The sequence below is a fragment of the Panthera tigris genome, chromosome C1 (genome assembly GCF_018350195.1).
Source record: "Panthera tigris isolate Pti1 chromosome C1, P.tigris_Pti1_mat1.1, whole genome shotgun sequence".
Taxonomy (NCBI): Eukaryota; Metazoa; Chordata; class Mammalia; order Carnivora; family Felidae; genus Panthera; species Panthera tigris.
This window is the reverse complement of record NC_056667.1, coordinates 153,510,469-153,532,834: the sequence shown is the minus strand read 5'-3', so window position 1 is coordinate 153,532,834 and position 22,366 is coordinate 153,510,469. Positions and strand designations below refer to the sequence as shown.

At 35.8% G+C, this 22,366-nt stretch overlaps 1 protein-coding gene across 4 annotated transcripts in view; it reads left to right on the top strand.

Annotated features, from left to right (window-relative positions):
* GALNT3 (polypeptide N-acetylgalactosaminyltransferase 3) overlaps positions 1-13,464 on the top strand; it is a 43,274-nt gene extending 29,810 nt beyond the window's left edge. For all 4 annotated transcript variants that reach the window (XM_042994610.1, XM_042994611.1, XM_042994613.1 and 1 more), the window contains 7 exons: positions 374-608; positions 1,093-1,210; positions 2,727-2,927; positions 5,157-5,288; positions 5,501-5,602; positions 11,116-11,268; positions 12,374-13,464. In XM_042994610.1, the coding sequence (XP_042850544.1) occupies positions 374-608; positions 1,093-1,210; positions 2,727-2,927; positions 5,157-5,288; positions 5,501-5,602; positions 11,116-11,268; positions 12,374-12,496 (1,064 nt within the window). In that variant the 3' untranslated portion in view covers positions 12,497-13,464. The remainder of the gene's footprint in view (positions 1-373; positions 609-1,092; positions 1,211-2,726; positions 2,928-5,156; positions 5,289-5,500; positions 5,603-11,115; positions 11,269-12,373) is intronic.
* Positions 13,465-22,366: the final 8,902 nt, after the last annotated feature.

Here is a 22,366-nt window from a genome sequence, read left to right as displayed (position 1 = left end):
GTTTATATAAATCAGAACACTTTTGGGGCTAGGTGGCATGGATCAGCAAAAACTTACCTTTGATCCAAGGCACATTTTAGAGGAAAACACATCATCTGAAATTTAAATACACCAGTATCATTTTATTTCCTCTCTAACGTTAAAAAAAAAAAATCATCCTCTGTAGATAAACTTTCCTAACTATGCTGAATTGTGCCTTACCTTTTTCATCCAACCCTCATCTTATCGCCAGAAACCTTTAAGAAATCTCCCCTATGTAAATGTTCAAAACACGAATGGCTGTTATTCTTGTTTCTCTAAATCATCTTCAAACCACAAAAGAGAAAACCCTCAGTGTTTTCTTTGGGTTAATTAGAATTGTGTTCCCTTCCAGGTGAGTGTTTCTATGGTTGGTTAGAACCTTTGTTGGCCAGGATAGCTGAGAATTACACTGCCGTGGTGAGTCCGGATATTGCATCCATAGATCTGAACACATTTGAATTCAACAAACCCTCTCCTTATGGAAGCAATCACAACCGTGGAAACTTTGACTGGAGCCTTTCCTTTGGCTGGGAATCGCTTCCTGATCACGAGAGGCAAAGAAGGAAAGATGAAACCTACCCAATTAAGTAAGACGATTGCTCCCAAAGTCTTATATGCAGTTCAGTTATTTGAATATGTATTCACACTTTGCTTTTTACAGTTTTTGCCTCCAAGGTAATTCACACTAATGAAATAAAGAAACACACACACATCCTATGTTGGGAATAGAGAAGCCATTTATGTATATACTTAAACATGATGTTACCGAATAGGAAGTAGAATCAGTGAGGCCTTTTGTCTTCTCATAATCATTAGTAAAGAATCCTTAGAGTTGGTTAGAAGACACTTAATAATTTTGTTTCTCTGGGAAAATATATTTAAAGTACTTCCCTCCCCGCTTCCCCATAAAATTTGACTCTGAAGGTAGCATTTTTAGTTTCTATTAACCAATATAAAACTTCTTGAAATTGTGATCTAATTTGTTTGTGATTTGATTTAGTCACTCTTTAAATAACTTGTTTTTCCGTATTTTATTTTTATAACAAAATTCGACAATGGATTATTTTTCAGAACACCCACTTTTGCAGGAGGCCTTTTTTCCATATCAAAAGAATATTTTGAATATATTGGAACTTATGATGAAGAAATGGAAATCTGGGGAGGTGAAAATATAGAAATGTCTTTCAGAGTAAGTTTATAAATATAACACATATTAGACAATAAAATACACATTTTGTTCTAATTGGCTGATATGATTATCCTAGATGTGTGCAGGCTTTACTTTTTGTGCTTTCTAAAATTCAATTGCTAGAAATTTTAGAATACGGGTATTTCTTTTTAAAACGTTAATATATTTACTCGTTGCTGCCAGTGTAACAAGAGGAATCAGTTAAACTCCTGTGTCCAGCCAATAGCACCAATTAATGCACTTGTAGCTACTGAATTCCAGCCAAGATAAATATAATTCAATCTAGTGCTTCAGGAAATGAGTTGATTATCAAGGGAGTCAGAATGGAAAAACATTTATGTATAATTTTAAAAAGACCTTAACTCTTTGGATTAAATGACCTTTTTTTCCCCCTATACATATTAAAAGTCAATATGAGAAACAAAACAAAAACTTTGGATGGTCTCCACATACACTTATTTCATTTCATGATTCATTTTCTGCAATGACTCTATCATTCATCTTTCATCCTTTAGACTGGAAGGTACTGGGAAAAGAACTGAACTAGTAGTTAGAAGATTTAAGTTTTAGCTCTGGCTCCATTACATAATGGCAATGATGATCTTAGCCAAATTTGAACTGCTCAAGGGAGGGGTCTTATTATATCCATTTAAGTATTCCCAACCCCTAGCGTGTGTTAGATCTCAGGCACAATTTGTTGAATTAAAAATACCACTGAGTTTTCTCATTTGTTTAAAAACAAAAGAGAGAGAGAGAGAGAGAGAATATGATCTCTTGCCCTAATGCTAGCACAGATTATTAAGCATGTCTTCATTTTCGATTTTTTGCTTAGTGACTGTTTGTTTATGGCAGAACTGATTGCTAAGATTTTTAAATGAGCAAGTATTGATTTAATAATTTTTCATTTTATCTAGAGATAATGCAAATAAGTTTTTTTGTCCCTCTATCTCTAAATAGGTATGAGTCTTTAATAATGACCAACTACTTCACAAGCTTAAAAGATTGTACTTTGGTATTATCTGGAATTGTTTTCTAAATTAGAAAATTGAATATGCAAGGAGTAAATAGAGTCTGGGTCCACTTACTCCAAGACTGCTAGTTCATGCCAGAGAAGAGAGAATCTGGTTCAAGTGAAGTGGCCATATAACTTGTATAAGAAGATAGAATTCAAATACAGAAGAGTCTTTGGTCTTTTGTATATATTAGAGAGCTCGCATAATTGTTTGCAAAAAACAAAATGTGGGGCTTTATTTTTATGAGAGATCTGAAATCACTATTTTGTTGAAATATTTCCTGAAAGTATACTTATGTTGTCTTTAGTATTTGTACCATTTCATAAAGTTGTTTTTTTATATTTAAGAATTTAAGTTGAACTGGCAGAGGACAGAGACTATTTGTGAAGTTATTATAAATCTTTTCTGTTTTGTTTTTATTAGTATCTTAAAGGTGAATTTAAAAGCAACACTTTTATATTTTAAAAATACTGTGAATTTAAACAAATATCATTAATTATCAGGTATGGCAATGTGGTGGGCAGTTGGAGATTATGCCTTGCTCTGTTGTTGGACATGTCTTTCGCAGCAAAAGCCCTCATACCTTTCCAAAAGGCACTCAGGTGATTGCTCGCAACCAAGTTCGCCTTGCAGAAGTCTGGATGGATGAATACAAGGAAATATTTTATAGGAGAAACACAGATGCAGCAAAAATTGTTAAACAAGTAAGTTAGAGCTAAATCATTAAATTACAATAAAAATCCACATCAAGTTCACATATTCTTTTACTTATTTGTGTCAGTTCAAGTGCAAAACATTTTTAAAAGTTAATTTTGAAATTGAGTTTTTTAACTCAGAGTATATAACTTATTGGAGCACCTGGTGGCTCAGTCAGTTGAGTGTCTGACTCTTGATTTTGGCTCAGGTCATCTCTCTCCCTCTGCCCCTTTCCCTCGTGTGCACATGCACGTACTCTTTCTCTCAAATATATATATATATAATATATATATAATATACATATTAATATATATATAATATATAATATATATATTATATATATACATATGTATATTATATATAAATATATATAATATTTATGTATATTATATCTATTTATGTGTGTGTGTGTGTGTGTACACACACACATAACTGATTGATGCCGATGTTTTCTTTTTTTTTTCTTGAGGAAAAATCAAGTAATATGCCTTTTTAAAAATTTAGGCATTCCACTTGATGTTACTCTTTAAGTATGGAAGATATTTAGTTTTTGTAACTGCTTTGGTGTAGTATTTTACCCAAAGAATATGGTTAAGTGGAACCACTTTTAACTGGTTTTAGGTGATGTGATTAACACCTAAATAAAGGTGCTAAGTGGCTCTTTGAACTGGAGATGGAGACAATGTCAGAGTGTGGTAGGAGAATAAACCAGAAGTATCAAGGCTTTTTTATTTCAAGTTCTGGTTCCACAGCTCACTGGAGGGGTTACCTTTGCAAAGCCCTTCTGAGTCTGTAAAATGGGATGACACTTCATAAGGTGGTTGAGAGTTGGCCCAACATGAGGTGTGTGCTCAGCCAAGCTTCTCTCTGCTTCCCTGTTTTCAGAGATGAAACACTTGCCTGTCTCCCAGAGTAGCTATGAAATAAAGAAGTAAGTGCTCACAAATGTATGGCACTATTGTTACTGACCCGTCATAGTAAAAGCTGTGCAGAATTGTAATGCTTAAGACATTAGAACCGAGCTCCAACAAGTTCAATATTGGGTGTGGTTCACAAGCTCAACATTTTAAGAACATGCTTCAGTGAATGGCATCCAACCCCCTTTTTAAGAAACAGTGCTGATTTGCAGAGGGTATATATTGAGATTAAAGGGCATCAACATTTTGACTGTCATAAAGAAGGTCTGGTTACCTCTTTCCAGCTTTTCTGTGGTCTCCAGTAACTTCCTGTAACATGCCAGTGGCATGCAAAGTCAGAGCACTACTGGGTTAGATGGCTATCTTTTTATTTAAGGCCACCAGGACAAATTGGGCAGATTGTGTACTTGGCTAAGCAGGCAAGTGGGCGCTAAGTGCTTATCTCCCACAATAGGGCAGGGGAGCCAGTAAACCCCTATTTTTACCACAAGGCAAACAGATCTTGTGATAAAATGAATAAGCTAGTCAGAAGTCCTTTAGAGTTTATATTTTTTGCTAAAATCCCTGGTCAAGACATTACAGTTGGCAGAGAAAATATTTTCTTAACTGAAATGATAAGCTTGAGTATTTAAACTTTCTATATAATAGGTACCAAATATAATTTTCCTTTAAAATTTTGCCTATAGACCAAATACCTTTTCAGTTTAATAGTGTTCTTTAAAATTCTTTTCCTAGTCCTTTCACGATAAAGGAAAATAAAATGCAGTTATTAAAAACTTGCCTTTTTCTACTAATACATTATTATGTTTAAGATTTTGTTAGGAGTAAGTAACTCATTTAAAACTAGAAAAAAAATATACTCCCAAGTGTGTTGTCTTTTGTAGTCTTGACTAGAGAAGAGATATAAATTACATTGTATTGGCAACTGTTTCTTTATACCTGATTCCTCACACCTCACTTTACAGATCATTTTTGGGTATAAAATTAGGATCCATTTTGGATGCCCCCACTACCATTTCTTGGCCCACAGCATTTCTCTAGAGACCTTTTGCCCATGGGGGACGTCTGGTACCACAAAGAAAGGATAAAATAGTATTACATCAGCACCACAGTGGTAACGTGACTCTCTTTGAAGGCAGAGACAAGCAGGCAGGCATACTTGTTGCCTGAATAAATGGTGGATACTTTAAATTGTATCTTGCATTTTGGCCCATAATTTTTTTCTTTAAGATCCAAATGTAAACACAAATAGTAGCATTTAAACTACTTTATCAGTGCTGTTTTGATTAAGCATTCTTTTTACTTCTTCTCTTTCTCCAGAAATCATTTGGTGATCTTTCAAAAAGATTTGAAATAAAGCACCGCCTTCAATGTAAAAATTTTACATGGTATCTGAACACTATTTATCCAGAAGCATATGTGCCAGACCTTAATCCTGTTATATCTGGATATGTGAGTGTTTTCATCCTCCTTTTTACTTGGTTTATGCCTTGCCACAAACATTTATGTGGTTCAGTGAAAATTGCTGAAATACTTCCCGGTTTTATTGCTTTTGAGATTTTACATTACTATTTATTAATACTACTTCCTGGAATTAACTGAAAAAAATATATAAACCACATAGATTAAAAAAAAATTCTTATAACTTGAAAATTTCCCTTTAGATTAAAAGCATTGGTCAGCCTTTGTGTCTGGATGTTGGAGAAAATAATCAAGGAGGCAAACCATTAATTTTGTATACATGCCATGGACTCGGGGGAAACCAGGTGAGCACTGCGCTAAAAATCCTCCCTTTTTGTTGGCTCTTACAAATAAGTTGTCAGAAGTCCCTAATCAGCTTTATATTTTGGTATAAATTGGTATTTAAAATGCTTTTAGGTTAATAATGTTTGGCAATTAATATTAAAGTTGTTGCATACTTTGTTTTGACTTTCATTCTGACTCGGAAAACAATTTGAAGTTGCCTACCCATTCAGTAGAAAGGCAAATGAGAAAATAATAGAGTCATGCCATCTGAAATTAAAAAAAAAAAACAGGATCTTGTATGTGGGTCTTTTATGTTTTGGGACTATTGGCAAGGTGCTTTTGCAAAATTATACATAAAGGCTATATTTAACTGCATTTGATAGCAAATTATATTAAATGTGATACCAGAAGAGCAGTATTATAAGTTATATTTGTGGATCATGATATTATTTCAATACGTTCTTTACAAAAAGGCATGTTATGGGGCACCTGGGTGGCTCAGTCGGTTAAGTGTCCGACTTCGGCTCAGGTCATGATCTCACAGTTCGTGAGTTCGAACCCCACATCGGGCTCTGTGCTGACAGCTTAGAGCCTGGAGCCTGCTTCAAATTCTATGTCTCCCTCTCTCTCTGCTCCTCCCCTGCTCATGCTCTGTCTCTCTCTCCTTCAAAAATAAATTAAAAAAAAAAACATTAAAAAAAATTTTTTTTTTTAATAAAAAAAGGCATGTTCTTGATTATCCTTGACTGATGATTTATCTGCTTGTTACCACGCTTTGACTGTTTTAGCAATTAAGACAAATGTCAAGTGTCACTGTTTGGCCTACTATGGGTAGAGAACTTATTAACATACAATTTTAGCATTTAGCTTCTTTGCCTTGCCTTTTACAAGTTAACTCCTGGAAGGATTGAACTCTACTCATTTGTTAATTCAACAAATTCACTGAGTGACCCCTTCATGCCAGGTATTCTGCTGGGTTCAAGAAATTTAGATTCTGTCTCCCTCAAGAAATCTATATTTCAAAACCGATGGTTACCGTCAGCATGATAAGGTCTGGGATAAAGCATTCAGTGCTTCCAGAGTATGGGGGAGGGCATCTGAATGAATTAGACTGGGTGCCCATACATTTTCCTTGGAAAGATGACATTTGAAAACGTTTTTTGAAAGGTACATAGCAGTTATGAGATGGCTGGTGGGAGTGAGAACAGGATGGGAAGAATGTGAAGGGGGGTTCTAAGGAGGAGAGCTGGTATGTCTTTCTTCTGTGAATTGCAGGTATTTTGGTGTAGAGTTCAAGATGTGTGTGGAGGATTTTCGTACTATTAAATACTCACAATGTCCTATTTTAAGCGGATGGAACTTTGGTGATGTCAGCTTTAAGAAAGTATCAGTTTATCTCCTGGTCCATCCTCTTCCATGTTTCTTCCTAGTCATTAACCTCAGCTTACTCTAGTTCTAGTCCCTTCTCATCAAACCAACTAATCTACTGAGGGTAGAGAACACAGAAGCCCAGAAGCCATAGCTAGTGATTGAGATATAATTATAGAATGTGATGGAGATTCACATACACACATACACACAGGTATAGACACATGCATATATACCTATACACACATATATCTACATATGTGCATATATATATATATATATATATTATACACACACACACACACACACACACGTTTTAAAATAACATTGCCTTCTATATATTAGAAGAAAAATAAATAATTGTAATTTTTTTGGGAAATAATACTGAACCATGCTAGTTAAAATTAAGTTTTTGGACAATAAGAAGTATTTAGTCATTTGTAAAAACCTTATCACTAAATGTAAATACTTACAAATTTTCCTAAGCTTCCTCTACCATTACATTTATTTTATCATAAGAGTTGAAAATATCTTATACATTGTTTATCTGTTTTTCTCTTGTCCTTGCCATAAAGATGTTTTTATAGTCTTTTCTCTGAAATAACTTGTAAATTATAAATACAGTATAGATGTCTTTTAAAAATTTAGATGGAAGGCATGGTGCCTGGGTGGCTCAGTTGGTTAAGCATAAGACTCTTGACCATGATCTCATAGTTTCCCAAGTTGAGCCTCACATTGGGCTCTGCACTGGCAGCACAGAGCCTATTTGGGTTTCTCTCTGTCCCTCTCTCTGCCTCTCCCCCACTCATACTGTCTCTGTCTCTCAGAATAAATAATCTTAACAAAATAAAAATAAATTAAAAAATAATAAAACTCGGGGGATGGAGAAGTAGTTCACATGTTCTTTCAATAAATATTTGTTTAGAGCCTGTAATGTAACTAGCACTGTTGTATTGAAAAATCCTACCTTGTGGAGCTTGTGTTCTTGAAGGAGAAGAAATAAACATATGTAATTTTGGGCATAAAGAAAAATGAAGTGAGGTAGATGGGTGATTTGAATGTGAGGAGCAGGGTGGAGGGGGGCTTTGTTTTCAGAGGTTCAGGAAGACCTCTTTGAAAAGGTGATGTTGGAGCAGAGGCCTAAAGGAATTGGAGAGGAACCGTGTTCCAGGAAGGGGGCATCCTGGCAGAAGGGGTGCAAGGCTAGAAGCCAGTGGCAGGTAAATGGAGCGGTCAGCAAGTCAGTGTGGCTGCAGCAGAGTGGTCCAGGAAGACAGGGTAGGAAATGAGGTCAGAGACATCGATAAAGGGCCTGGTCATTGAAGGTTTTGCAGACCTCCCCTAGGAACTTGGATTTAGTTCTGAATATGACAGAGGCCATCTGAGAGTTTTGAGGAGAATAATATTTCCTGGTTTCATTTTTTTAAATGTTTATTTGTGTGTGTGAGAGAGAGAGAGAAAAAAAAAACATGCAAGTGGGGGAGGGGCAGAGAGGGGGACAGAGGATCTAACCTGGCTCTGTGCTGACAGCAGTGAGCCCCATGAGCTCACAAACTGTGAGATCATGACCTGAGCCAAAGTTGGATGCTCAACCGGCTGAGCCACCCAGGTGTGGGTCCTGGTTTAAATATTAAGAAGATGACTCTGGTTTCTAGCACTGTACCACAGTGGTCGATTTTATTTTGGTTTCTTTCCTTTAAATTTTAAGTCAAGCATTGCATTTAAACTACATTGCAAATTTTAGTTCCTTTAGTGCTAAGTGTTTTTGATCTGTCATCCAACTTAATCATTTCTTCATGCTCCCTTCTACTATTTTGACCAGATAATGACAATTTTATAACATTAAAACTCCATTATAACAGTATTTGTGTATGCCAAGTAAAAATAAGTAGTTTGAGGGGCGCTTGGGTGGCTCAGTCGGTTGAGCGTCCAACTGTGGCTCAGGTCATGATCTTACAGCTCGTGGGTTCAAGCCCCACGTTGGGCTCTGTGCTGACAGCTCAGAGCCTGGAGCCTGCTAAGGATTCTGTGTCTCCCTCTCTCTCTGCCCCTGTTCCACTCATGCTCTGTCTCTCTCTCTCTCTCAAAAATAAATAAACATTCAAAAAAAAATAAGTAATTTGATAACGTGACTATATTGATCAAATATACTGGTGCAATAATGCTGTGTAAGTCATTATGGCTTTATAACACGTAATGCTTTGCTGCTGCTACTTTCCACTCCAGGGCATTTGTCCTGGTTCCAAGTTATGTCTCTCCACTATCCCCAGCTAGCTAATTATACATTCTTTTGGTTGCTTAAGTATCTTCAACTCTTTCCTATTCTTTATAACTACCTTTTAATGATTAAAAAATATATAACATGGGTAAACTAAGATACTGGACCAACTTTTCACACCATCTTTGAAATTCTAAGATTTATCTTTCTTGAGGAATGTTAGCCAAAGTACTATTTTCATGATCTATACTCCTTTCAGTGTCTCCATCTGAAGACCTATCAGTTATAAAAATGATGGATATATTTATGGAAGGAGCTAAATTAAGCATGAGGCCAAGATCAGGGGAACTCAAGGTTAATTCAGCTAATGTTTGTGAAGTGCCTAGTCTAATATACATAAAGGGTTTAAAACAGCCCCTGCTTAGCACATAATAAAGGCTCAATAAATATTAGTGCTAAGACTAATCACTTCATTATTAAAAATCCATTATGTTCACTTATTTTATCTTTGGAATGTCAACATTGTGAAGTATTTCATTTGTAATGGATGTTATTATTAGATACACTGCCTGACTTTGGTCTGTGAAGCCAGCTAGCTACACACACAATTCCGATAGAGTGCAATAAAAGTTATTTCTGATATGCCACGGGAACCCTGAAACAGGTGTAATTTTGTTCAGTAGGACAAGTTCAGGGAAACTAAAGAAGCAAAGTAACATTTGAATTGGCTTTTTGAGGCTAAAAAGGAATTAGCTAGGCAGAGAAGGATCCAGAAGGATATTTCAGGCACAGCACAGTAAAGCAGTCTTAGAGTTATGGATGCATATGCTCTGCGTTGGTAGAATTGTGCGGAAAGAATATAGCATACAGTTCAGGCATTGGTTGATATAAGATTGAAAATGGAAGAATTCACGTACCAGTTAAGAAGTGTAGACTTCTCTTAGCAACATTAGTGACTCACTCAAGTAAGGGAGGTAGGAGATTGAATCAGTGTTATGAAAGACTGGCAGCAGGGTGAATTGGATTATGGGGGCAGAGACTGCAGGTCTCTGGAGGTATTACAGTAAAGATTCTGAGTGCCTGAATAAGAGAAGTGATGTACCAAGGAAAGTGGGATGGTGACGTCTGAGAAGGAAATTTGGTAGAGCTAAGAAGCTATATAACTGGACATATGGGGAGAGAGAAACATCAATCCTAGTAATAACAGCTAAAATGAATTAAAAGTTTACCATGTACCAGTTATTGTTCTGAGTGTTTTACACTTATTATCCCTTTTATCCTCATAACACTGTAGGGTAGGAACTATTAAATTACCCATTTTAGGGGTGCCTGGGTGGCTCAGTCAGCTAGGTGTCTGACTCTTGATTTGGGTTCAGGTGATGATCTCAGAATCGTGAGATTGAGCCCTGTGTCAGGCTCCATGCTGAGTGTGAAGCCTGCTTGGGATTCTCTCTCTCTCTGTCTCTCTCTCTCTCTCTCAAAACGAAAAAAGAAAAAACATAAATAAATTACCCATTTTACAGGCAAGGAAACTGAGACATGGAGAATTGTTCCTAATGTAAATGAAAATGCCATTAATTGAGAGGAATAAGAGAAAAGGAACACTTTGCAGAGAGGAAGAGGCAATTAATATGCTTGCTAGAAGTTTCCAGATCCTTTTCCATGCTGTACCTGTCCTAGCTAGCCTCCATCCCACCTGATAACCTCCTATTTCTGACATGAGAGGAAGACAATACATTCTTAAGTAACTACCTATTGCTGATACGCTGGAAAAGCATTTAGCATCTTCTGTCATAAAAGCTCAGCTTATGTTTCTAATGCCTACTTTTATTGCATTATTTTGTTCAGTACACATGACTTCATTATTCAGTGATTATTATTATTACTATTGGACCATTATTTTGCAACTGAGGATACAAGTCAGTAATAGCATTCTTCTTTTCACAGTATTTTGAATACTCGGCTCAACGTGAAATTCGCCACAACATCCAGAAGGAATTATGTCTTCATGCTGCTCAAGGTCTTGTTCAGCTGAGGGCATGTGCCTACAAAGGTCACAAGACAGTGGCCAGTGGAGAACAGATATGGGAGATCCAAAAGGTAACTGAGTGCAATTAATTCACCTCTCCATGTAATTATTTTGATTAGCTCTAATTGCTTATCTGAGAAAATGAATGAAACATAGCATATTAATGTTATCCATCAGAATTTCTCTTTGTTAACTTTGTTATTGTGTATATCTACCAATGTGATAAAGAGAATATATCTAGGAATTAAATACTCTTAGAAGCAAAATAATAGTAAAGTTGCTTAGTGAAGGCATGATTTATACAGATCAACACTTTTGTGAATTATTAATAATAGTTGCCTATATCTGTCTTTTTAAGAGTTTCTTATAAGGCTTCTGACAACAGCCACATTTTTTTTATCCTGACAGAAAGGAAAAAAAATCATTATATTTTCCTCACCTACAGTAATTAATTCTTTTCACCTGTTTTAGAACTTTTTTATGAATTTAGAATTGAAAGAATATATAAAATATATTTTCTGTTTTTCTGTTTGTTTTTTTTTTAATTTTTATTTCTGAGAGGCAGAGAGACAGAGCACAAGTGGGGGAGGGGCAGAGAGAGAGGGAGACACAGAATCCGAAGCAGGCTCCAGGCTCTAGGCTCTGAGCTGTCAGCACAGAGCCCGATGCAGGGCTCGAACTCACAAACTGTGAGATCATGATCTGAGCCAAAGTCGGATGCTCAACCGACTGAGCCACCCAGGTGCCCCTCTGTTTTTGTTTTAAGGCTTAGCTAGAACATAGCAGTTCTTACCTAAAAATTGTTTTGTGCCCTACCAGAACACTATAAGAGACTGGTGTTTATAACATAATATTTTAAAAGAGTTTGTCACTTACGGATATCCCAATGGAATGTTTCTTGTTTGAAAACTTGATTCAGCCCTCACTCTGTCTACATCTCTTTATTTATGTAATACCTTCTGTGAATTGAACAGTAGTGGCATAAATGCCAAAATGCCAAAAACCAACAAGATTTTATGACATAGTTGATCTGAGGAAGATTAAAAGTTAAGAACAATGTACATTTGGTATGTGGGTCTCCCTTTAGCTTCCATGAGATCGTAATGTAGTTTCCATATCTATCAGTTAGCTATGAGTCTTGAAATTTAATGCCTATTGTGTTTCCTTTTATTGTAGGATCAACTTCTATATAATCCATTCTTAAAAATGTGCCTTTCAGCAAATGGAGAGCATCCAAGCTTAGTGTCATGCAATCCGTCAGATCCACTGCAAAAATGGATTTTTAGCCAAAATGATTAAGTGTTCCTTAAAATTAAGGAGTTGAAAAAGAAGATATTCTTTCTCATAAAACTGTGACTAAGCATACACTGTAGTTGTTGAAAATTATGCAAAAGCAGCTAATTATAACTTATTCCAAGTGCATTTTTCTTATTTATATCTTAAAATGTCTATGTAGCACTGCTACAGAAATCTTTTAAGTTTCCATTTCAAAGCACAATAGCTAAGAATACCAAAGACTATTTTGAAATGTTCAGATTTAGAGAAAGAGATGTTTACAGTATGATGAAAATAATTTTCCAAGTAAAGTGATATTTGTGTATTTTGTGCACTTAAAGATATGCATAGCTACATTCACACACTCACAATTTAAAATATTTCTTCTAGTTTTTTGGGGGGAGGGAGAAAGATTTGATACTGTATTTTTTTAACTACATAAAAATGGATCAATGAAGGTCAAGCATTGGCCTTTGTGTACAAACCAGGAAATTTTTATAGATCTAAAATTTATTATATAAAAATGCAGGTAAACTTTTTTGCCTTTTGTTTACTTATCTGTCAAATGTTTCCTTCAACATGAAATTAAGTGAATAAGGAGAATATTTTTGATGCTGCAGTATCTTGGCAAATTTTAAAATATTTTTTAGTCTGAAGACCTCTTGACTTGAAGCACTTAAATATTGCTTAAAAGACATTTCTTAAATAACTATACTGTGTTTTCCCAGAGCAATTAAAAAAAAAAACTATGTTACTATCTGTTGAAAAAGTGTCTTTTTCCTTTCTGCTAGTCTTTTTTTCTTACCAAAAGCCACTAACCTTGAATGTTTGTGAAATTGAATTCCAAATGTAGAATACCTGACTCATTTAAAAGCTAAATTTTATTTGGTGCTGATTCAATTATAGATGATCTTTGTAAAGATTTTTCTTCATCAAAAAAACCTCTGTCTATATGGAAAACACAATAAAATGAATCCTTATCACTGTTGTAATTATTTGATTTAAATTTCTTTCCTCTTTTGGATAAAATATATAATTCATATTGGATGGGGGAAGGCATGAATTTTGTATATTTAATTTCTAAGTACCTATCGTAGAGCCATCAGATATTTTTAAGGAATACTCAAATATTTCATGGTAATCGTATAAAAAATGGGGAATGGAGAAGATTCTATGTTAGATATTTCGAACATTTTGTACTAATTTCTGATAACTTTCCTTGAGCATCTGATAGAGTAATTTTTTTTAAAAAAAATGTGATGCCTGCTTAGGAGATTTAACACTTTTTTTTCCCTTTCAGTCATTTTATATAGAGATCTCCTATGTTCTTATTTAAGAAGTAAAGTATGATTGGCTGCGTATTTTAAGCCTTACTGAGCCTCAATTGTACAAAAGAAAATGTTTTAAAATTATTGGTCCCATCACCTCATTGTAACTTTGAACTTACATTAAAAGACCTGCATTCTTTAATGTATTACAATGGCAACTTATATTTCAGTTCAACTATTTATCATATATCTAACTTTGTACCCAAAGTTAAGGTAGGCAGAATGAATCTTATGTTGCCTTTGAGCTTAGATCTTGTGGAGCAGAAAGACAAATAATTTTGAAATAGCATAGTGACATTGTTACTTATATTTCATGATGTGACAGCTTGCCATTCATATCTGATATTTCTTTAAAAAGTAAAAGTATTTTTATTACTGTAGCTAAATACAACTAATATGTGTTGTGAAATACACACTGATGCCCACTTAAATGCACAATTTCTCAATTTGTTATTCTAGAGTAAGAAATACTGCTCTTATTTTGTTATATCTCACAAAACAAATCTGAAATTAAAAAAAAAAAAATCTGAGTGCACTCTGTGTATTAGTCATATGTTGTCATGTCAAGACTCACCCAAAATCTATTTAGTTGATTTTATTATGACTGTATTAAATGCATCAAAGGAGAGTCCTTCTTACCTAATTTGGAAGCCTTAGACTGTTGTTCAGGTGTCACATAACTAATTTCATTAGGGATTTACCCTTCAAGACAGAGGTAGTTGCTTTTAAAAGTCTCAGTTTTGAAACAGTGGTAACAAGCATTTATTTATGGAGTCTGGTTGCCATCTACCTGAGAGATTTGAATATACACAAGTGTGAAATCGTGGAGCTTTTGTTCAGTTTCAAGTGACCATGGCAAATGGTATAGTTGCTTTACAAAACCTGGCATGCTGCCTTTTTTCCAGAGGACCAAGTCCCAAGAACTCTACACCCTGGCCAAACCTGCCAGGGTTAACCTGTTGGGTGGGCTGACTTACAACTGGATGTGACCAGCCACGAGAGAAAATAAGCAATATAGTAAACTTGCCTATTACTACAATCAATAACGATGAATTTTTAAGACACTAGATTGCCAGAGAATTGGCCTTACTGTTGATAGGCAGTTTAATTATAAACACTGTGTACACCATCCGAAAATACATGGAATTATTTCTAAGAAAATAAGATTGAATGGGAAAACTAAAAAATAATAAAATTATTTTAAAAATGCTGCTACATTATGTTTGGATGAGAATTAGAGAAAACAAAAATCTCTGAAGAGTCTACTCAAATTGCTTCCAATTTACTTTTGAAAAAACAAAACAAAGTATCTTCAAATGGTGCGTTTTTAGTGTGGTTTGTGCATGAAAGATGTTGCATAATTCTCATAAGCCAGTTCATACTCAAATAAAAGGCCTTGGCCTTACAATGGAATGTTTGTGAAGAAATTAATATACACAAAAGGCCTTACAATAGAATGTTTGTGAAGAAACTAATATGCATACAAATGTAGGAATGAACGTATGTGTTTTAAATTAAAAATATTTGATACATATCTTTTTTATGATCTTCTATTTTAACTACATTTTTCAAATTATCCATCACTTATCAGTCTAACTGCATTGGAGAAGAGTTTTTTTCCTGCACACATATGTAGAACTATTGCTCTCTAATATTCAACAATATTTAGGAATTGTTTTGTGTGTTTATGTGATTGTAGTAGGCACCAGGGACTAATGATACACAAAATGGTCCCTATCTTCAAGAAGTTTACAGGCTAGAAATGAGGTATTGTACCAATGATATTTTGGAGAGAAACTTTGATAGGGATTGCATTGAATATGTAGATTGCTTTGGGTAGTATCAACATTTTAACAATATTTGTTCTTCCAATCCATGAGCATGGAATATTTTTCCATTTTTTTGTGTGTCTTCTTCAATTTCTTTCATAAGGTTTCTATAGTTTTCAGTGTATATATTTTTCACCTCTTTGGTTAGCTTTATTCCTAGGTATTTTATGGGTTTTGGTGCAATTGTAAATGGGATCGATTCCTTGATTTCTCTTTCTGTTACTTCACTAGTGGTGTATAGAAATGCAACCGATTTCTGTACATTGATTTTATATCCTGTGACTTTGCTGAATTCATGTATCAATTCTAGTAGTTTTTGGGTTTTCCACATGGAGTATCACGTCGTATATGAAGAGTGAAGTTTTGACTTCCTCCTTGCCAATTTGGATGCCTTTTATTTCTTTGTGTTGCCTGATTGCTGAGGCCAGGACTTCCAACACTATGTTGATTAACAGTTGTGATAATGGGCATCCCTGTTGTGTTCCTGACCTTAGGGGGAAAGCTCTCAGTTTTTCCCCATTGAGGATGATATTAGCAGTGGGCTTTTCATATATGGCCTTTATGATCTTGTGGTATGTTCCTTCTATCCCTACTTTCTTGAGGGATTTTATCAAGAAAGCATGCTGTCTTTTGTCAAATGCTTTTTCTGCATCTATTGAGAGGATCATGTGGTTCTTATCCTTTCTTTTATCAATGTATCACATTGACTGATTTATGGATATTGAACCAGCCCTGCATCCCAGGAATAAATCCCACTTGATCATGGTGAATAATCCTTTTAATGTATTGTTGGATCCAGTTTGCTAGTATTTTGTTGAAAATTTTTGCATCCTTGTTCTTCAGGAAAATTGGTCTGTAGTTTTCCTTTTTAGTTGGGTCTTTGGTTTTAGAATCAGGGTAATGCTGGCCTCGTAGAATGAGTTTGGAAGTTTTCCTTCCATTTCTATTTTTTCGAACAGATTCAAAATAGATGTTAACTTTTTAAATGTTTGGTAGAATTCTCCTGGAAAGCCATCCAGCCCTGGACTCTTGTTTATTGGGAGATTTTTGATTACTGATTCAATTTCTTTACTGGTTATGGGTCATTTCAGATTTTCTATTTCTTCCTGTTTCAGTTTTTGTAGTTTGTATGTTTCTAGGAATTTGTCTATTTCTTCCAGGTTGCCAAATTTGTTGGCATGTAATTGCCCATAATATTCTCTTATTATTGTTTTATTTCTACAGTGTTGGTTGTGATCTCTCCTCTTTCATTCTTGGTTTTATTTATTTGGGTCTTTTTTCTTTTTGACCAGCCTGGCTAGGGGTTTATCAGTTTTGTTAATTCTTTCAAAGAATCAGCTCCTGGTTTCATTGATCTGTTCTACTCTTTTTAAAATTTCAATATCATTGATTTCTGCTCTAATCTTTATTATTTCCCTTCTGCTGGCTTTGGGCTTTATTTGCTGTTCTTTTTCCAACTCTTTTAGGTGTAAGGTTAGGTTGTATATTTGAGACTCTTCTTCCTTCTTTAGGAAGGCCTGGATGGCTATATATTTCCTTCTTATGACCTCCTTTGCTGCATCCCGGAGGTTTGGGGCTGTCTTTTTTTAATTTTCATTGGCTTCCATGTACTTTTTAATTTCCTCTTTAATTTCTTGGTTAACCCTTTCATTCTTTTTTTTTTTTTAACGTTTATTTATTTTTGAGACAGAGAGAGACAGAGCATGAATAGGGGAGGGGCAGAGAGAGAGGGAGACACAGAATCTGAAACAGGTTCTAGGCTCTGAGCTGTCAGCACAGAGCCCGACGCGGGGCTCGAACTCACGGACCGTGAGATCATGACCTGAGCCGAAGTCGGACGCTTAACTGACCAAGCCACCCAGGCGCCCCAACCCTTTCATTCTTTAGTAAGATGTTCTTTAATCTGCAAGTATTCATGGTCTTTCCAAATTTTTTCTTGTTGTTGATTTCAAGTTTCATAGTGTTGTGGTCTGAAATATATGTCAGGTATGGTCCCAATCTTGTTGTACTTGTTGAGGGCTGATTTGTGTCCCAGTATGTGATCTATTCTGGAGAATGTTCCATGTGCGCTCAAGAAGAATGTGTATTCTACTGCTTTAGGATGAAATAATCTGAATACACCTGTTAAGTCCATCTGGTCCAGTGTGTCTTTCAAAGCCATTGTTCCCTTGTTGATTTTCTGCTTACATGGTCTGTCCATTGTTGTAAGTGGGGTATTGAATTCCCCTACCATTACGGCATTATTATCAATGAGTTTCTTTGTGTTTTGATCATTGATTTATATATTTGGGTTCTCCCACATTGGGAGAATAAATATTTACAATTGTTAGATCTTCTTGGTGGATAGACCCCTTAATCATGATACAATGCCCTTCTTCATCTTTTATTAACAGTCTTTTTTTTTTAATCTAGTTTGTCTGATAGAAGTATGGCTACTCCAGCTTACTTCTGATGACCATTGCCATGACAGATGGTTCTCCATCCCCTTACTGTAAATCTGCAGGTGTCTTTAGGCCTAAAATGAGTCTCTTGTAAGCAACATATAGATGGGTCTTATTTTCTTATCCATTCTGTCACCTTATATCTTTTGAGGCTGTATGGCCTCTACCAAATGTACTCTAAGCAGCAGACTGGCTTCTCCCTGTGTGCTATATGGATCCGGATCCATCAGACTCACTGCTTCTGGAGATTTGCCCTACTTTTCATCAGAGCACCACCAGGCACTGAACTCCGAAACTTCAGACTCTGCACTCCACTATTTATAGAATCCTGGTGGCATTGAAACCCTCTCCTTTCTCCCCATCAATGGTTTTGGGAAACAGATTTCTTGTTCAGTCCCCTGCGAGTGTTTTCACTCTTTCCCAGCTACTGTCAGTGTGGAGTGTTTTTCTTGCAAGGTCCCGATGTGCTGCACTCTCTTCCTTTCTTTTTCTCTCTTTTCTCTCTGCGAAAGCAGCTCCCTTCCTCTGTGGCTTTTCTCTCCCCCAGTTTTCCCAGTTCACACCTCTGCACTGCATACCTTCCAAGTTCTGTGGCTTTTTGTTACATCACTTTCCTAGGTGTGCAAAAATGGTTTGGTGCTGATCTAGTTGCGTTTCAGGAACGAGACAAGCTCAGGATCTCCATGCTGCTCTGCCATCTTAACTCCTCCCTTCTGGAAATCTTATTATATCAGACTTCTAATATATTGATCTTCTAATATATTTGGAAGGGTCCTTTGCTCACTTTATTCCATGTCTTTGCCTATTCTATTTCTTAGGGGGTATTCTTGATATATTATTCTAAGCCTTGCATTGAATTTTAAAATTTTTATCATTTATAATTCCCATGAACACATTCTTGTTCTCTGAATGCTTCCTGTATAAGATTTTGTTATACTATATGAATGTAATTTTTTTTACTTCATCTTTGTATGGATATTAATGGTAGTTTTTAAAATTTTATTTTAAAGTTTTCATCAATTTGCATAACTGTTTCTTCTGACCTGCAGTTTTTTTCCTATCTGTTTTACTCTCTGAATTTCATAATAGATATTTTCCTCAAATGTCTGGTGTTTCTTGCCTGTTTATCTTTAACAAAGGAATATCGAATGCTTACTGGAAAAATCTGTATATGGAGAGGACTTGTTGACTGTGGTCTTTCTTACAGGGTGACCTGATGGGACTTTTATACTGGGAAACAAAATGACTAGTTAGATTCATAGAGTAGAATCTTCCAATCACCTTTCTGGAGGATGTAAACCTAACTGTCATTGGGAGAAGAGGGCTTTCAATATAAGACTCCTGTCCTCAACTGCACTTGAAGTTCCCTGTTCTAGAGACCCTCCTGTTTTGCACTCTCCAGTGAGTGACTCTCTAGGCTTCCCCTTGGGTATCAGAGAGGATCAAGGGATGGGAGGGGTAGAGTCGTATCTAGTCCTCCTCTTCCAACTCCATGTTTCCCCTCACTTCCAGAGGCACCTGGTACCACCAGTGGTTGATCTTCTAGTGGTCTTGCACTGAAAAGTGGATTGATTGCTGCCCTGTTTCCTCCCCTACTAGCTTTGGACTAACCTTTCTCCATTCTGTTGACACTTACTACGAATTGATTTGTTTTGCAAACTCCAAAATTTTGTCGTTGAACCTCCCCTGCTCTTTCTCCCTATGGGTTTATGAATTTTTGTTACATCTTTATTGTCATTTTCATGGAAGTTTGGAAGGGACCAGAGGGTTGAATCTGGTATTCTGAATTTAAAAAAAAAAAAGCCTTCATTCATTCTTCAATGACTTCCATCTATCTTCTGTCACTAACAACTTGCAAGTTGCCAAATCCAATATTTCTTTTTCTGTCCTCAAATATGTAAGCTCAGCAGCATTTGAAATGATTGACTACAACCTCAGTTTTGGATTTTTTGAAACTCTTTCCTCTCTGGGCTTCTATGGTCCACAAGCTTCTATCTCCAGCCCTCCTGCTCTTCTCCAGACCATCATCTCTCACACAGACCAAGATGATCTCTTAACTGATTTCCCTGCTTTTTTTCTCACTCCAGTAGCCGATTTTTTTCACAGCAACTAAAGTTTGCTTTTTAAATAAAAAACACATTGCTCCCCTGCCGTTATACTCTTCCAAGGGCTTCCAGATGTTCTTAGAATAAAAAAAAAAAAAAAAAAACTGTGCTCCTGGCTTCAGCCTACAAGACCCTAGATGATCCAGTTCTTGCCTATTTCTCCTGTCTTGTCTACAACTGCTTTTTCTCTGGCTCATTGCACTCGAGTGAGACACAGCAGTCGTCTCTTCTACTTGTCTCAGAAGTTTAGTTTGTTCTTTCTTCAGAGCCTATGTTTTCTTTGGATGTTTTTCATAACAGTATTTTTATGTTTCCGATCTCAGCTCAAATGACATATTCTCAGAAACCACCCTTTATAAAGTAACTCAATCACTATTGCACCACCCTGTGTATTTCCTTAATAACATTTACCACTACCTGAAATTATTGTCTTATTTTGTGTGTGAACTTGTCTTTTGTCTCCACTAAAATGGAACCTTCCTGAGGGCAAGGTAGGGAGCAATGAAATTCATATCATGTTAAAATTTAGGTAATTTGGTATATTTACACATAAAATAAAACAACTCTGTATTTTTCAAGAATACTTATATTAAACACAGAATATGTGCCAATGGGGAAAGGCCATGAGCATAGGAATGGAAGGTGTTGAGGAAAAATGGTGAAAAAAAAAAAGAGAACAACATTAAAAGGGGATTTTGCTTGGACTGATGAAGATAGATACAAATTAAAAAATAAATAAATAACCTTAATGGAAATAATTCTCTGAGTTTACATATTATTTCTTCAAAAGACGTTTTACAGAGACATAGATTTATGTATAAAATTCTATAGTATAAGAATAATGGAACCAAAAAATTAAAAGTACTAATTCACATAGCAAAGAGTAAATTCATGAAACTCTTTACCTAACGAGTTTATGTAGGTGGAAATTTTGAGTAGATATAAAGTAGTCTCAGTAAAATTGATGGCTGATAAGTTCACGATTGATAAGGAAAGGTAGGATGCTTAGTCTCAAAGATCTTAGAGTCACACAGAATACAATAGCATCTTCTCAAACCTATCTATTGAGTGCTACAACATAGACAGAATACTTCCTTAAATGTTAGCTGTGTATTTGTTTCCATTTAACAGTTTTTTTTTTTAATTTTAACGTTTTCTTTTAGAATCTCAGTCATCCACTGTGTAAATTATTATGACAGAAGTCTACTCCCCCCTCTCCCCTGCAGTGGATATTTTGAAAATGTCTCCTTTTTTAAAACATAACATTAATTATGAAAAATACTTTGGAAGCATGTATTGACCTCAGAATATTAAATTATTGAAAGCAACTTAAAAAATTTTTTTGAAAGACCAAATACCTTCTACTTATTTGTAAAATCTCTGTTATCTGGAGGGAGCATCATCTCTGCTGTTATTCTATGTTAGAGCGCTTTTATTATTTTATTTTTCCAACAGGGTCTTATTGCCAGCAATAAAAATTAACTCTGGATGACTTTGGTGGAAAAGGAATTTTGTGAAAGGTATTGATAGTTTATAGAGGCATTTAGAACAGTGGAGAGAAGGCTAGAAAAATGGGCGGGATAAAGCAGAGAACACATATTTGAAGTGAACATTATGCTGTAGAACTCAATCTGCTGAGGATACTATTCCCACCTTCACCAAACACCAGATGAATGGTTTGCACCTTGTTCCCCTGACGTTGACACTGCCCACGCTGACACTGGCTGCTGGATGACCCCCTGCTATAGCTGTGACTGTATCTTCAAAGCTACAGCCCCTGCTGCTGCCAGAAGGAATCCCCACAGCCTGCTTCTTTTCTCAACAGTTCCCAGATCAATGTCCAGCTGGATGCAGACTGCCCCTGTTCACGTGCCCTGTCCTCAAAGCAATGGAGTCTATGAAAGCGAGTATCTGGCTTTGGGGCTTCTGTACCAGAGGGCAAAAATTCCACAGGCTTAGGGAAGGAGTTCAGATGCCAGGAGGCTAAAAAAAATGCAAATGACTTTAGTACAAATCCTAGGATTTATAAACTATAACATGATTTGCATTCTTTCCTCACTATCTTTTCCTTTAAAGTGTAAAGTAAACATATTTAAATGGCTATGTGTAGTGGGACGTGGGTGGCTTAGTGGAGCCCTCGACTCTTGATCTCAGGGTTGTGAGTTCCAGCCCCACCTTTGGAGCAGAGGTT